Source organism: Octopus sinensis, linkage group LG4, assembly GCF_006345805.1.
Source record: "Octopus sinensis linkage group LG4, ASM634580v1, whole genome shotgun sequence".
Classification (NCBI taxonomy): domain Eukaryota; kingdom Metazoa; phylum Mollusca; class Cephalopoda; order Octopoda; family Octopodidae; genus Octopus; species Octopus sinensis.
The window spans coordinates 10,315,269-10,332,768 of NC_043000.1; the positions used below are offsets into that span (position 1 = coordinate 10,315,269).

The 17,500-nt window shown below is 35.5% G+C and overlaps 1 protein-coding gene across 3 annotated transcripts in view; it reads left to right on the forward strand.

Moving 5' to 3' along the window:
- Positions 1–3,037: 3,037 nt before the first annotated feature.
- The window catches only part of LOC115210230 (BPTI/Kunitz domain-containing protein 4-like), a 34,803-nt gene continuing 20,340 nt past the window's right edge, over positions 3,038–17,500 (forward strand). Inside the window, exons 1-3 of one of the 3 annotated variants that reach the window (XR_004998617.1) lie at positions 3,038–3,331; positions 8,007–8,112; positions 12,400–12,527. Coding sequence is in view for 2 of the 3 variants with exons in the window: in XM_036501746.1 (XP_036357639.1) it covers positions 8,025–8,112; positions 12,400–12,527 (216 nt within the window). In the remaining variant the exon portion in view is untranslated. Of the gene's footprint in view, positions 3,332–3,632; positions 3,784–8,006; positions 8,113–12,399; positions 12,528–17,500 lie in introns of those variants that run through there. The other 2 variants (XM_036501746.1, XM_036501747.1) reach the window with 2 other exon arrangements.

Sequence of the window (17,500 nt, forward strand, 5' to 3'; positions counted from 1 at the left end):
CCGTCACTCTTTATTCAAATAATATATATGTTAATATTAATATATATAGGTTACACTGATGAGGCTCGGGGTTTACATACCCTAAAGCCGAAACCTAGTTTGTGGACATCCCTAATTGCATAATATTTTTATTTTGTGCTGTTAAATGTTTTAGTTCTTTGTTTTCCTCGCATACTGTTTTTCTCTGTTATCTTGGTGCAGTACGGTGGATTAATTTAAGACTTTAGCTCTTATTTCTAGCATCATTATGCTTCGTGCAAATTTATAATTCATAGCTATTTAATACTATTGCGCCTGCGATCCACCTATGTCGCTGCTGGTGATATCATCCACAGATGATATGAACAGTAGTGACGTCTGATTTCAAATCACAGTGCTTGAATGTTTTGCTTATATATATATATATATATATATATATATATATATATATATATATATACATTAAATTTATGCGTCTCGAAACAAACCGATAGAAATCTCTAAAAAATTCCTTATTACCGTATTGGTCCAATTTTGGAGTTAATTCACAAGAAATTTTCCCCTCTTCAGCGGCACATACGCGAGATATAAATGAAATGCTTATTCATACCCATGCGCCGAAGATTTTTCTATTTTGGATATATTTGAGGTACTTAAGTCTGCTCGGGACTTGGTGCTTGCTTCTTCCATGGGTATGAATAAGTATTTCATTTATATCTCGCGTATGTGCCGCTGAAGAGGGGAAAATTTCTTGTGAATTAACCCCGAAATTGGACCAATACGGTAATAACGAATTTTTTAGAGATTTCTATTGGTTTGTTTCGAGACGCATAAATTTAATGGTTATCGACAATTTTTTGTTTCGGCGTATCTGTCATTAGAATTTTTCTTCTGCCCTTATCTTGTAAATTATGTATAAATTTTACCTTTAAAGGCATTTTTTGATATGCTGGCCATCGCTAAAATTTTTTAAAATTGTTTTAAATGGGACAGTCCCGAGAGGTAGGCGTTAGCTGTATCTGACAAGCAGTCCTGACTAACAGCAGGTGCAGTTAGTCACCTATATAATGAGTGAGAAATAATGAGTGAGCGTGTATTTGCATATGCACGCTTGTATGATTTTTTTCCTGTGCATGTTTCATATAACAACTACACAGTGGTTTACTTAAACTTCCATAACATTATGAAAAACATTTGAATGTTTGATGACTTTGGCCGATACTACGACTCATATTCGTCACCATTTCCTCCGGATATTACATCGATTTTCCGTGCGCACTCACAGGCTGTGGCTACATCAAAACGGTGCAGTGATTTAATAGTTAGCACAGTAGGATCCAATACCATCTGAAGGCGGAGAGCTGGCAGAATCGTTATTCGTCTGCAGTTGCGTTCCGAGTTCAAATTCCGCCGAGGTCGACTTTGCATTTCATCCTTTTGGGGTCGATAAATTAAGTACCAGTTACTCACTGGGGTCGATGTAATCGACTAAATCCGTTTGTCTGTCCTTGTTTGTCCCCTCTGTGTTTAGCCCCTTGTGGGTGATAAAAAAATAAGGATCGAAAAGCATCTGCGAGTAGGATATGATGATGCTATGTGACAAATCGAATCAAGATCACCTTAGAAAAAAAACCTTGCTTCCATCTATGATACCGTTCTCTCTCTCTCTCTCTCTCTCTCTCTCTCTCAACCCCTTTGCTCCTTATGAGCATAGGCAATCGACGACTTTTCTCCGCTGTTCTCGACTCATGGCTGTCTTCTTCTCTCCCACTGGATCCTTACTTTTTCAGAACTACCTCAGTATCCCACCTCCAGGTTTTTTGGGGTCGCTTTCTTTTATGCCTCCCATATGGTTCTTAATTAGATTCTGACACGTCATTTGTTTCCCTGAGAGAAGACCACCTCTCAGCCTTTGGTTTTGGATTGCCATCAATGCTTCTGTTATTTTTATTTTTTATATTTTTATTTTTTATTTTTGAAAGTAGAGAGTTTGGCCCCTCGCAAACCCATTTTTACCTCTGGGAAGAAGTAATCCATTTTCATCTGTCCCCTTTTCTTTGACCTGTCCAACATAGGAGGTCCTGCAAGGAGCGAGCTTGCACTCCAAAGACATAGTTCTCAGAATCATTGAGGCACATCGCAGCAAGGACTGGGCTTTGTTGTAGAAATATCTAACAAGAGGGGTCAAAGATATCTATAATATAGGAATAACCTGAATATCCTCTAGTAACATCAGTGTTGATCGGCATCATTAGAGGGAGCAATATTTTCTGACGATGCAGAATATGTTGCAATTTCCATTCGACAAGCTTTATATAAAATATATAGTAATGTGTATGTGCATTATATCTGTGTTTGGTATGTATGGTTTCGTGTGAGTTTGTAGATATATGTAGATATCTCTTTTACTCTTTTACTTGTTTCAGTCATTTGACTGCGGCCATGCTGGAGCACCGCCTTTAGTCGAGCAAATCGACCCCGGGACTTATTCTTTGTAAGCCCAGTACTTATACTATCGGTATCTTTTGCCGAACCGCTAAGTGACGGGGACGTAAACACACCAGCATCGGTTGTCAAGCAATGCTAGGGGGACAAACATACACACACACACACATACACACACATATATATATACATATATACGACAGGCTTCTTTCAGTTTCCGTCTACCAAATCCACTCACAAGGCATTGGTCGGCCCGGGGCTATAGCAGAAGACACTTGCCCAAGATTCCACGCAGTGGGACTGAACCCGGAACCATGTGGTTGGTTAGCAAGCTACTCACCACACAGCCACTCCTGCGCCTATGTTGCAGAAATTTATTTTTAATTCACAGATTAATAAAAAGAAGCAATTCATTTCCTATTTTTGGAACCCAGACAAACGAAACAAAACACAATTAAAGCAATATGATTTCTGAGGTGGAGAAAAAGTTAACTGCTTGTGTCAAAGATATGAGCTGAATTTGAAATTAAGACTAATTAATTTCGACTGGGAAAATATCAAGTCTCGAGGCGTAACCTCATTAAGGAAGGTCTAAATTGAATTGGCTTAAACATACAAGGTGAGAGTTACAGGGAATAGGTTAGAGTGGAAATGTGTGTTTGGAGTGAGGTAATATTGGGGTCTGCATACAGAAGTGTTCAAAGTAAACAGGCAAATTTTTTACCTCCCCAAATGTCAATGTTGACAATGTTCCCTATATAAGCAGACTGTATCTTGTTGTTGACTAATGAGAATACTTCGTGTCCAACTTGACTGACCACGACACTAGATCGTTTCTTAAAGCTTGCTGCTTTTCAATGTAATATAAGAATACACAATAAGCAGGAAATTGATATATCAAAAAAAGGTATGAATTCTTATTTTCTTCGTGATTCTATAATATATTAAATTTTATTCATTCTGTATTTTTTTCTTCCTTATGACGTAATTCTCACGTTTTTTCTTTCGTTGCTTTTATTTCTATCAGATTTGTCGCAATATGAAATTGATCGATTAGGTTATTTTAAGAATTTTCATAATCTTCATCTTGTACTATGATGCTAGTCACAAAGGCGGCGAGCTAGCAGAAACGTTAGCGTGCCGGACAAAATGCTAAGCGATATTTCTTCCAGGTCGTTACGTTCTGAATTCAAATTCCGCTGCGGTTGACTGCCTTTCATCTTTTCGGGGTGTCGATAAATTGAATACTAGCTAAGCATTGGAGTCGATGTAATCGACTTTGGGGCCAGAATTTGAAACCAATATTATGCTATTCAAAACAGTACTTTTTGGGAAAAACCAACCTTCCCTTTAGTAGGGGTGAGTATTGAAAAATAATCATACAAATTGCTTTGTTTTGTAAAATTAGTTTTTAAATGTTTAAGATTGTCCATCACCATAGCGTAGAAACAAAAATTACTTCGTCGCTCCCGTTTCTCTACAGACATCGATCTATGGATGTTCAAACTAAGCATCAGTTACATCAATTTAACTAGTATGGCAGGACATATCAATTTTATGAGCACTATCCCTCCGTCTTTGATTAATTAAAAAAAAAGTCAGAAGGAAAAAGATATTGCAAGCGTTAGAGGTTTACCACATCATAGATTCCACCTCGATAATTGTGTCTGCATCACTCGACACTGACCACCCAAGACTTAATTACTTGACGATTTATTTTTCCATATTGAGGTGAAACTTGATATAATCTTATTTCGTGTTTTCTTTGCATCATTTCTCAATAAAATCTCCTATGTTAATAATATATGTACAATTATTTCTTCAACTGATATTTTCTATGGCAATATATTTTTTTTTTCCTCTTTGAACTAAGCTAACTTTCTCGTCTATAATTTACTCATTTTTTCCATATAACATTAAAAAGTAGTTGCAATATCTTACATTTCTTCACTTCTTTCTATATTTCTGTTCTGCCAACTGACTGTCAGTCGTACATTCCAGTTTTCATTTCCTTCTCCCTTACCTGGTTCGATTTATTTCTACTCATATTTATCATAAAATGCTATTGCATCTACTAGTACACTGCATATTGCAAATCTGATATATTTTAGGCTGTCTTTACTTCATACAATAGATAACATAGGTATTATTCATCTGGATTTTTTTGTTTGTCTACATATTTTTTCCGTGCTGAGTTCAAACGTGATCTTAGCTTCCGCATGCTATCGATATTTTCGGAAAGAATTTTAGCTTTGTAGTTAGACATTCTATAATGCAACTCTCACCTGGGGCTAGATGCTGGCTTCGTTTTCATTCCTATGTTGAGAGAAAAATGAATCGATTTCATGTTGAATTTGCTGAAAATGTTCCAAATGACTACATTTAATAAATAAATGACAAACTAAAAATGTTTGTTCCTTCTCGAACCATGCCTGGCTCGTAAGGGCCGGTTTCCCGGTTTCCTTGGCGTATAGGTTCCCCACCTAGACGGGACGCCGGTCCGTCGCAGATAAGCTGCAAGATGCAGGAGGAAAGTTGTGGCGAAAGAGTCAGCAGAAGTTCGCCATTACCTTCTGCCGGAGCTGCGTGGAGCTTAGGTGTTTCGCTCATAAACACACACATCACCCGGTTTGAGATTCGAACCCGCGATCCCTCGACCGCGTGTCCGCTGCTCTAACCACTAGGCCATGTGCCTCCACAAAAAAAAATATGAAACAGTCCTAAAATTAACATTAAAAGTGCTTTGAAGATTGCAGTTTTATTTTGTGACTGCTTTCATCGTTTTTAACCAGAGACGTTACATATTCACTCATCATGGCAATATCTCAGCGGCCTTGTTAGCTTTGTTGGTGAAATATTTTACCGTGCTCCTCACTGATGACATCAAGGTTTTCATGGAGAAAACCCAAGATGCGAATACAAGCTAAGTTCTTTTAAAAACTACCCAACACACACACACACTCTTTTACTCTTTTTTTGTGTGTGTGTGTGTGTTTATGTGTCTGTGTATATATGTGTGTGTGTATGAAGTACACTTTTTTTGGTTGTTATAATTGCTTCTATTGACGCTATTTGTCTTCATGCAATGAAAATATTAATAGCAAATTAATTTCAATTCTCGTGAAAGAAACTTTGAAATACATTTAAACACTCTAAGGTATCTTGTTAAAATCTTATGTGATTTGAATAAAATCTTATGTGCTTGATTTTATGACATATATAAGCCGGTCCTTTCTTTTACATTGGCGAGCTCAAATTTTTACTACGATCCCTTAATTAATGAATAATTCCATTTAAAAAGTTCACAAATTTGATAAAAAGAAAAACCCAAACTTGCTATATTTAATTCGGTTTTCGTGCATACGATCGTGAATGTTGGGTAGTGACCGAAAGAGTATGATTGTGAATACAAGGGGCCGAAATAGGGTTCCTTCGAGAGATCTCTGAGGTATCGTTACTCTTTAGAATGGGTAGCTCGGCGATCAGGGAATCTTTCCAGGTCGTGTTTCTCCGCATTGACAGATCACAGCTCCGGTACAAGTGACACGTGATTAGAATGTCGCAAGAACGGATCTTAAGACGGATTGATTAAACTTATCTAACCGGCAGGAGGCCTACGGGTAGACCAAGAATTAGACGGGTGGATGATATCCATAGTCTCAGTTCGTTACGCTTAAGAACCCAGCTGAAGAATTGTAATGACGGTTACTTCTGAAAGGGCCCTATGCAGGAGGTGCCTGAAGACTCTACCCAACAATCCTTGCAGGAATGGTCGGTGGAGGAGATGGATGGACAACATCCTGATTCTGGATGTTATTTTAAAATAATTAGTACAAATACAAACATAGAAGCACACACACACACACACGCACACACACACAAACACACACACACACACACACACATGTATATAGATATATGCGCATATATATATATATATATATATATATATATACATGTGTATATGTTTGTGTGTGTGTATATATATATATATAATATATATGTATGAATATATGTATATGCATATATATATCTGTATGTATGTATGTATATATATATATGTATACACACACACACACACACACACACATATACCGTAAATCCTCGAGTATAGTCCGCCCTTGACTATAATACGCAGAGGATTTTTAGGGGGCTAAACCTTGTGTATAATACGCACCCCTTCCCTAACTTGAGTCAAGGAGGTCTATATAACGTCCTTGGTTTATAAAAAAGGTATATGGTAACGTCCTTTATTATTATTGTATGTATAACATAATGCAAAAGTGTAGCTTTTTTGTGCATTTTGTTTGCATTAAATTAAAGAAAAACAGTAATAACAGTAATGACGTTTAATAAATGTTGCATACTGCAAGTCATGCATAATTTTTTTATGACTTCATTGCTTTCAGACAATGAAGTCATAAGGTATTTTCGCGCTTGACATTACAAATGCATCTGAATAAAAATTGCTGGACAGCAAATGGAGACTCGGACATTGCTTAGAAAATAATTTTCATTTTTAACCTCGTATATAGTACGGACTAGAGATTTTGACCATTAAATTTTGGGGAAAAAATGCGAATTATACTCGAGGGTTTACGGTATATATATATATATATATATATATATATAATATATATATATATATATATATATATATTATATATATATATATATATATATATATATATATATATATACAAAATTATTATTTGAGGGAATAAAATCCAAACTTACAAGGAAAAATAATTCAAATTAGAAATACTAAATCAAATTCCACACAATATAATATATATATATATATAAAATATTAGAAAAAAACACCTTTTATCAATTCAAAATGAATAATTAAATTATACCATCCAGAAAATTACATTTAACAGAAAAGTTAAAATTACTTTTACTTGTTTCAGTCATTTGACTGTGGCCATGCTGGAGCACCGCCTTTAGTCGAGCAAATCGACCCTAGGACTTATTCTTTGTAATCCTAGTACTTATTCTATCGGTCTGTTTTGCCGGACCGCTAAGTTACGGAGACGTAAACACACCAGCATCGGTTGTCAAGCGATGTTGGGGGGATAAACACAACACACACACACACACACACATATATATATATATGTGTGTGTTGTGTGTGTGTGTGTACATATAATACGATGGGCTTCTTTCAGTTTCCGTCTACCAAATCCATTGACAAGGCTTTGGTCGGCCCGAGGCTATAGTAGAAGACACTTACTCAAGGTGCCACGCAGTGGGACTGAACCTGGAACCATGAGGTTGGTAAGCAAGCTACTTACCACACAGCCACTCCTACGCCTATGTTCATATAAGTTATAATAATGCTTGCCACCAACTCGCTGAACTTAAAACTTTTGTGAATGCGATGTACCATGTTGAAGTCGGAGAAATCTGAAAGAAAATTAACATAGCTGAAAGAGAAGCATGATTTACATTTTGCACTGTATTAGATAGCTCGTTCACTTCATTAAAAATCTACTAACCCCCTCGCAAATTAAATGGCTTAACACTGAAATCATAATTCTATGATAAAAATTCTTAATCCTTTTATTTTCCTTTTACAGTTTCCAGTTCCATTCAACATGATCAATAAAAGCGGTTGTTTAACTATTTTTATAGTTTTTTGCTATTTGGCCAATGTTGGAGTATTTTCCTTTCATTATCGCAGTGGTATGTCAACTTTTATCCGTTTTCTGTTTCCTTTATACATCGTTAGGACTTTCATATATATATATAGATATACACAAAACATTTTAGAAAAAAACACCTTTTATCAATTCAAAATGAATAATCAAATTACACCATCTAGAAAATTACATATAATAGAAAAGTTAAAATTAAAATAACAATAAAAAGTAAAGATTAAGTAAATTACAAAAATAATATAATGTATATTATATACATTATATTATTTTTGTAATCTACTTAATCTTTACTTTTTATTGTTATTTTAATTTTAACTTTATATATATATACCGTAAACCCTCGAGTATAATTCGCATTTTTTCCCCAAAATTTAATAGTCAAAATTTCTATTGCGTACAATATACGAGGTTAAAAATGAAAATTATTTTCTAAGCAATGTCCGAGTCTCCATTTGCTGTCCAGCAATTTTTATTCAGATGCATTTGTGATGTCAAGCGCGAAAATACCTTATGACTTCATTGTCTGAAAGTAATGAAGTCATAAAAGAATTATGCATGACTTGCAGTATGCAACATTTATTAAACGTCATTACTGTTATTACTGTTTTTCTTTAATTTCTGCAAACGAAATGCACAAAAAAGCTACACTTTTGCATTATGTTATATATACAATAATAATAAAGGACGTTACCATATACCTTTTTTATAAACCAAGGACGTTATATAGACCTCCTTGACTCAAGTTAGGGAAGGGGTGCGTATTATACACAAGGTTTAGCGCCCTAAAAATCCTCTGCGTATTATACTCAAGGGCGGACTATACTCGAGGATTTACGGTATATGTGTGTGTGTGTGTATACATATATATATATATATATATACATACATACATACAAATATATATATATATATGCATATACATATATTCATACATATATATATATATATATATACACACCCAAACATATACACATGTATATATATACATATATATATATGCGCATATATCTATATACATGTGTGCGTGTGTGTGTGTGTGTGTGTGTGTGTGTGTGCTTCTATGTCTGTATTTGTACTAATTATTTTAAAATAACATCCAGAATCAGGATGTTGTCCATCCATCTCCTCCACCGACCATTCCTGCAAGGATTGTTGGGTAGAGTCTTCAGGCACCTCCTGCATAGGGTCCTTTCAGAAGTAACCGTCATTACAATTTTTCAGCTGGGTTCTTAAGCGTAACGAACTGAGACTATGGATATCATCCACCCGTCTAATTCTTGGTCTACCCGTAGGCCTCCTGCCGGTTAGATAAGTTTAATCAATCCGTCTTAAGATCCGTTCTTGCGACATTCTAATCACGTGTCACTTGTACCGGAGCTGTGATCTGTCAATGCAGAGAAACACGACATGGAAAGATTCCCTGATCGCCGAGCTACCCATTCTAAAGAGTAACGATACCTCAGAGATCTCTCGAAGAAACCCTATTTCGGCTCCTTGTATTCACAATCATACTCTTTCGGTCACTACCCAACATTCACGATCGTATGCACGAAAACCGAATTAAATATAGCAAGTTTGGGTTTTTCTTTTTATCAAATTTGTGAACTTTTTAAATGGAATTATTCATTAATTAAGGGATCGTAGTAAAAATTTGAGCTCGCCAATGTAAAAGAAAGGACCGGCTTATATATGTCATAAAATCAAGCACATAAGATTTTATTCAAATCACATAAGATTTTAACAAGATACCTTAGAGTGTTTAAATGTATTTCAAAGTTTCTTTCACGAGAATTGAAATTAATTTGCTATTAATATTTTCATTGCATGAAGACAAATAGCGTCAATAGAAGCAATTATAACAACCGAAAAAAGTGTACTTCATACACACACACATATATACACAGACACATAAACACACACGCACACAAATACACACACACAACACTAGTAAAAGTTAACAATCTGTAAACTTAACTGAATATGACAAAATTCAGTGTACTAATTACTTGACAGTTCAGAGTAGAATATTTATGCCCAAAGGTGACGAGCTGACAGAACAGTTAGTGCATCAAAATTCTTAACGGCATTTTTCCCGGCTCTTTTACTCCTTTACTCTTTTACTTGTTTCAGTCATTTGGCTGTGGCCATGCTGGAGCACCGCCTTTAGTCGAGCAAATCGACCTCAGGACTTATTTTCTGTAAGCCTAGTACTTATTCTATCGGTCTTTTTTGTCGAACCGCTAAGTTACGGGGACGTAAACACACCAGCATATACACACACATACATATACATACACACACACACACACACAAACACACACATATATATATGTATATATATATATAATATATATATATATATATATATATATATATATATATGACGGGCTTCTTTCAGTTTCCGCCTACCAAATCCACTCACAAGGCTTTGGTCGGCCCGAGGCTATAGTAGAAGACACTTGCCCAAGGTGCCACGCAGTTGGACTGAACCCGGAACCATGTGATTGGTAAGCAAGCTGCATACCACACAGCCACTCCTACGTTCTTTACGTTTTGAATTCGAATTCCATCGAATTGGACTTTGCCTTTCGAGGTCAATAAAGTTTGTGTGTATGTAATCGACTATCCCGCTCCCTTAAAATTGCTGGCCTTGTGCCAAAATTTGAAATCATTATTAAGCACATAACAACTGAAATATACTTTTCAATAAAGCGCGTAGACGTTGAGAAAGAATAATATGAATTAGCAAGTGTGTATTTGTCTGTGTGTGGAGGCGCAATGGCCCAGTGGCTAGGGCAGCGGAGTCGCGGTCATAGAATCGCCATTTCGATTCCCAGACCGGGCGTTGTGAGTGTTTATTGAGCGAAAACACCTAAAAGCTCCACGAGGCTCCGGCAGGGGATGGTGGTGAACCCTGCTGTACTCTTTCACCACAACTTTCTCTCACTCTTACTTCCTGCTTCTGTTGTACCTGTACTTCAAAGGGGCCGGCCTTGTCACTCTCTGTGTCACGCTGAATATCCCCGAGAACTACGTTAAGGGTACACGTGTCTGTGGAGTGCTCAGCCACTTACACGTTAATTTCACGAGCAGGCTGTTCCGTTGATTCTGATCAACCGGAACCCTCGTCGTCGTAACCGACGGAGTGCTTCTTCTTCATTTGTCTGTGTAAGTGTTACACTGACTGACGTGAATTCGCTAGAAAATACTGGTAAGCTCTGCCAATACGTAAATGATGTATTTATAAAAAAAAAAAACAGTTGGCTCAGACGAAGGGCAGCATTTTAACTTAGAAAGGCGCCAAAATTAAGAACGTGTTGCAAATAATCGTGATTGGTCGGAAAAGATGTTAAACAATACAGAAGCAAACATGTCTTTTAGTTTTTATCTTTTTTATGCAATTTTTCAGGTAAATAAAATATGCAGTAAGCCGTATGTACAAACTAAACAGTCCATTCGAGTCAATTTTGTGTTTTTAAACACAACACAGCATATAAGGAATATTATCTCTGGATTAATATTTGCAGTAAACTTGCCTTTTAACGATGTATTTACATTAAGTATGATAGATACATAGATGACTATTTTAATTTCATACTACTTTTATTGTATATAAGGATTTTTATTTTGCTACTCGCAATACAAGTGAATTTTTTTTCTCTGTTTTTCCTTTATATCTGAGGCGGGAAATTTCGTCAAAGCATATGGTTGGCTCTGAGTACACGCCATTGACAAGGCCCAAAAAGGCCGAATTGTATCTCGCATTCTCGCTAGCCGCTGCTGGGGCGATTTTCGTCTACCCCCGATATACATTGTGCTTTTAAGCATAGCACATTCGTAAGAGATGTTATCATTGGACGAGTACTGCAGTAAATTTATATTTACATTAAGTATGATACATAGATAGTTTTATACACACACACACACACACACACACATATATATATATATACATAAATATAAACGAACATATATATACACATACATAAATACATACATACATACATACATACATACATACATGCATACATATATATATCAATTCCCGAGTGTGAAACTAATACATCTGTTTGTTTTGTTTTCTACACCACCTGTCTTCGTCTTTTGTTTTGTTTTTTTTTTCGTGAATTCTCCCTACATATATATATATATATATAATATATATATATATATATATATATATATAATATATATATATATATATATACATCAGTGAAAATTTCAGAGAGAAATTGTTTAAAGCAATGTAATGTCTTTTCTTTCTCTCTCTCTCTATCTATCTATCTATCTATCTATCTCTTTATCGCAAAAGGTAAACCACTGTTCCCCTGGTGTCTTGATGTATCAAGGCCTTACTGCGGAATTCGCTGTCCCCTCAGTGGATTTGATACAGATGGACGAACTGGATGTCCGACCTGTCGCTGTCGAAATCGTTGCGAGGTAAGGTACACTCAACCGAAACTTCTTAATTCTACTATCTGATCTCATAACCACCCCCGATCTTTCCCGCAGCAACTCTCCTCATTTTTTATAAAAACAGACATCTCTGTAACCTCTCAGTTAAAAGTTCTATAGCCCCCAGCTAAGCACTTTCAATGCCCACACCGCAGATGCTACATCGTTTTTACATCAACAATATTTCAACCATCACCGGCGCTATATCACCTAAAATTTCTCCTGCACGTCACCTAATATCACATACTCAACCATTTGCAAACTTTACGGTGCCTTTTAGTTTAGTGTAGGCCGTTACCTCGTCGATCATTGCGCACATACATAATAATCTAATACGCAAACCAGGTCAGCCTGATGACACCCATTCCGACATTGGGTCACTCCATTACCTATCTATCAGTAACAGACATTTCTGCACACCTTGGTACCGCACACTCAAGGAAACAGACGAAACAACATATATTTAGACTTGGAACCGTAGCGCTTGTGAATTTGAATGAACACTTTTTACCTCCGGCTCCTTCTCCTCCTCTTCCTAATACAGTGATCACTGCTTTACTCTTTTCTCTACATTTTCTCTACAACTCATCCTCATCCATCTTCTTTTCTTTTTCCTTCTCTCTCTCTCTCTCTCTCTCTCTCTCTCTCACTACTTCCTGTCGACGCATACTCTCACATTGTTTTGCATTCTCTATCAGTTGCTGCCAGTCGCCCTAACATAGAGGATTTAAAAACTCTTCTGCCTTTCCATCTTTCATTAGCCCTAAAGTTTAGGGAGTAAAAATGTTCATAGTATTCGCGTAAGCGCGCATGTCCATACATACACATGCGCGCCTGCACACCCACGTACATGCGCCTATAAGCATATACTCATCCACCCTCAAGTGTGTTTCAAGAGGGCGGATGACTATATACTTATGTACGTGGGTGTGCGGGCACGCATGTGTAGGTGTGGATATGCGCACTTACGCGAATACTATAAGCATTTTTACTCCCTTACCTTTACTCCCTCCACTCACTTAGCCGTCATTCAAATAGCTCTTTTGTCTTAATAACGGTCAATCACACAGTAATTTCCCTTTGTTTAACGGTCATTTTCATAGCATATTTTTCGATGACCCGATAAATGAAGAGATGGCGGTGTGAGTTTCCGCCCCAACATCCGAAACTCGGAATTTTATCATGGCTACCGAATAATTGTCACATATTATATTTACACACACACACACAACACACACCACACACACCACACACACACACACATATATATATATATATACAAGATAAGAAAATGGAGAAATACATCTAAATCAAATATCAATTACCAGATAATACTCAATCACATGCTTTATTAAACCACCACATAAGAGACTGTAGGGTTAAATATAAAAATCAGAACAAATCAGTGTACATAGAGGAATGTACATAAAAAAGTGTACATAAAAGAGTAATGTTGTATAATAAGTAGAATATATATAAAAGAGAATATAAATATAAGTAAATATAAATATAAGTATAAATTACATCTTACAGCTGTTTCGGCCTTGTCGATAAGTATGTCTCATTTTACCAATGTTAGCCCTTTATGGTTGGTCAATATATAGATATAAATGAGACATTAACAAAAATATCACAAGGCCTCTTCGGAGATTAGCAGTATATTGGATATATGTTATCCCATAGAGGGTTGCATTTACAACCCCTATCTCAATTTGTAACTATAGTTAACTTTCTGAGGAATATGAATTGCTAATGCTTGTATACTTGAAGCATCCACTCATTACTCTAAGTACTGACAGTGTATGCGAATACACCCAAGTATAGTACATTTATTCCTGAAAGATCATTACTGCTGGTAAAATGGAGAAAATATTAATCAATTCATCAATGAAGGATGTACCTATCCCTACTAAGGACCACTACACCAAAGAGCTAATTTATAGAATTAATGAGTTCATTCACAGGATAAGATGGAAGATTTTCCACCACGAAAACAGTGATAGCAAAATAAACCAAGAATGTAGGAACGAGGCCACCCGCAATGGTACAGGAAATACCTATGAAGAAATAATCAAACTAACTGGCAACACATTTAAATCTAGGAAATCTCCACCACCAAATAAACACCTGGATAACTTTGAACAGGAATTATGGGACACCATCAAGAATATAAAATTTAAAAACCACCCATTGAGGAATAACCCGCACCAGTGGAGGTTAAAGGAACTAATAAGAACTCTTAAGGGTAAGGATGGTATTTTAACCCATTCTGATAAAACTAGAAACATTTATAATATTGACATCCTCACATACCATGAACTATTGCATAAAGAAATTACAAAGAAGTATAAAACTGTACCTTTCAATACACTTAGGGAACTAAACTTAGAGATAAGAGATATAATGTTTGATTATTATCTGAAAGATAAAACCGAACCTTATACCCCCATGAGACCGAGAATTACACTTAAAGACCATAAGGAAAACTTTCTTGGTAACACTCAGGTCAGACTGATTTGCCCTACAAAGTCAGACTTAGGTAAATTGAGTGAACTTATTCTAGACAAATACTTACCAACTATACGTAACAAGATTAAACTCAGCCTATGGAAAAACACCCATTGGATTGGTTCTCTACAATTCAGGTTAGTAATAGCAGTAGCAATAAATTCATCCAATTTGATATACAAAATTACTACTCCTCCATTAACCCTATTATACTAAATAAGGCTTTAATTTTTGCTAAGAAACATACCAACTTAAGTATGGGGGAGATAAAGGTTATCTTAACAGCTAGAAAAACATTAATAGAGTTTGATAACAAACTACGGACTAGAAAAGACACGCAATTTATTTGACATCACCATGGGCTCGCCGGATTCAGCGGAAGTGACGGATCTAGTGGGGATGTATCTACTTGATAACCTTAATAGGGAATTCCCTGAATTAAAGGGCGGACTATATAGGGACGATGCTTTATTTCTAGTCAGAAACACTTCTAATAGGAGGCTAGAATTACTGAAAAAAACAACTACATAAATTTTTTTAAAGTTTTGGCTTATCCGTAGTTATTGAAAATGAAAACTACTCTGCCAATTATTTAGATGTCAATTGCAACCTTACTAACGGCATTGCTGAAGGCAGGCTACAAAAATAAAATTTGGTATATACCCAATAATAATCCTTCGAACACAGGTGGAACTATTAGGAGTAGGGATATTAACAATAGGCATAGTAACATTGATAATATTTATGGTAATAATGGAGTTCATCTAAACAATAATAATAATAGGAATAAGAATAACAATAAAGTCACTAATAAAACCAATCTAAAGGGGAATTCTAGGCATTATATTGACAATACTAAGGGTAGAAAGCATATGGGTTGGAAGAATAATAGAGTTTTTCCCAAGAATAACAACTTGAGGAGTAATCCACATAGTGATGACGATACTCTATGGCTAATAATACCATATGCAATGCAGATTAAAACCGATATAGTCAGAACTATACATAAAGTAATATATAGACTATTTACTAAGGGTAAGAATAAATTTAGCCAAATAATTAACAATAGAACTATTAGAATAGGATATAGTATCACGAATAATCTAGCCACCATCATCTCCTCCTTCAACAACAAGAAATTGGATTGCTTCTATAATGATAGAAAGATAAATATGGGTAGTAGTGAAAATAAGTGCAATAATATCAACAGAAATAGGGCTACGGAGATTTCGGTTAAATCTCCTCAATCTGTTAATGGCTGCAATTGCAGAAGCAAGAATCGATGTGTGTTTGGTAATAAATGCCTGAGGAGAGAGGTGGTTTACCAATGCACTGTAAATACACAATATAATAGCAGGGTGTGCATTGGTGCCACTAAAAATAGTATAAAACAACGGCTAAACTCTCATAGATATACTTTTAAAAATAAAAATAGGATGAACTCTACGGGGTTAAGTACGTATATCTGGGAACTCAAGAGAAAGAACATAGATTTTAAACTAGATTGGGAAATACTAACATCTGCACCTGTATACAATAGTAGAAATAAAAAATGCTCTTTATGTATCAATGAAATTTTCTTCATCATCAAAGCCGGCCAATCCATTATTAACAGCATTAATGAGCGAAATTTTTTTGCCTTCACAAATTGGCGTACACTTTCTCTAAATTTAAATAACATCTAATTCTTCTACCAGTAACCTTTTAGCATTCATCTATATAGGACTGTACTATTGGTCCTTACAATTTATAATTTATAACTTTTTTGTCTCCATGTATTTGTTCTACATTAATTGTTTCTGTCCCGACTGAAAAAATATACAAAAATATATAGTTATTCTGATATATGCATGATATTCGGAACCCCACAGAGTCTTTTATAGGTGTAAGATGTATATGCGCATCATATCTTAGGACAGTAGTTTGAGTTTTTACTATACCAATATGTAATATGTAAGAGTCTATAATTACTATAAGTTGTTTATCTCGATGAGCATATAATGTGGGATTTTCTTCCTTTTTTACGGTTGGTTTGTTGAGGGTTGTGCGAGGGCGTGCATGCACATGTATGTGCATGTGGGTGCATTCCGGCGTATCCACTTATACTTACTATATTAGGTTTATCTTTATGCCCTCTTTAATTTGTATTCCATTTTATTTATCTATTTATCTATACATGGATATATATATATATATATATATTCATATTTATATATTTAATTATTTATTTTTGTTTATTTGGCACTTACTAATCTATAATTAATTTAATTTATAATTAATAAACTTATTCTAAATTAATAGTAACCTCTGTAGGTGTGTGAAAATGTGTATGTGGACGTATATATGTTTTTGTACATATAGGTATGATCGTGGGTGGATGTACGGATGTATGTTTTTATTACACATATGAGCACGCAAGTGCGTACTTGGATGTGTATATATGTATATGC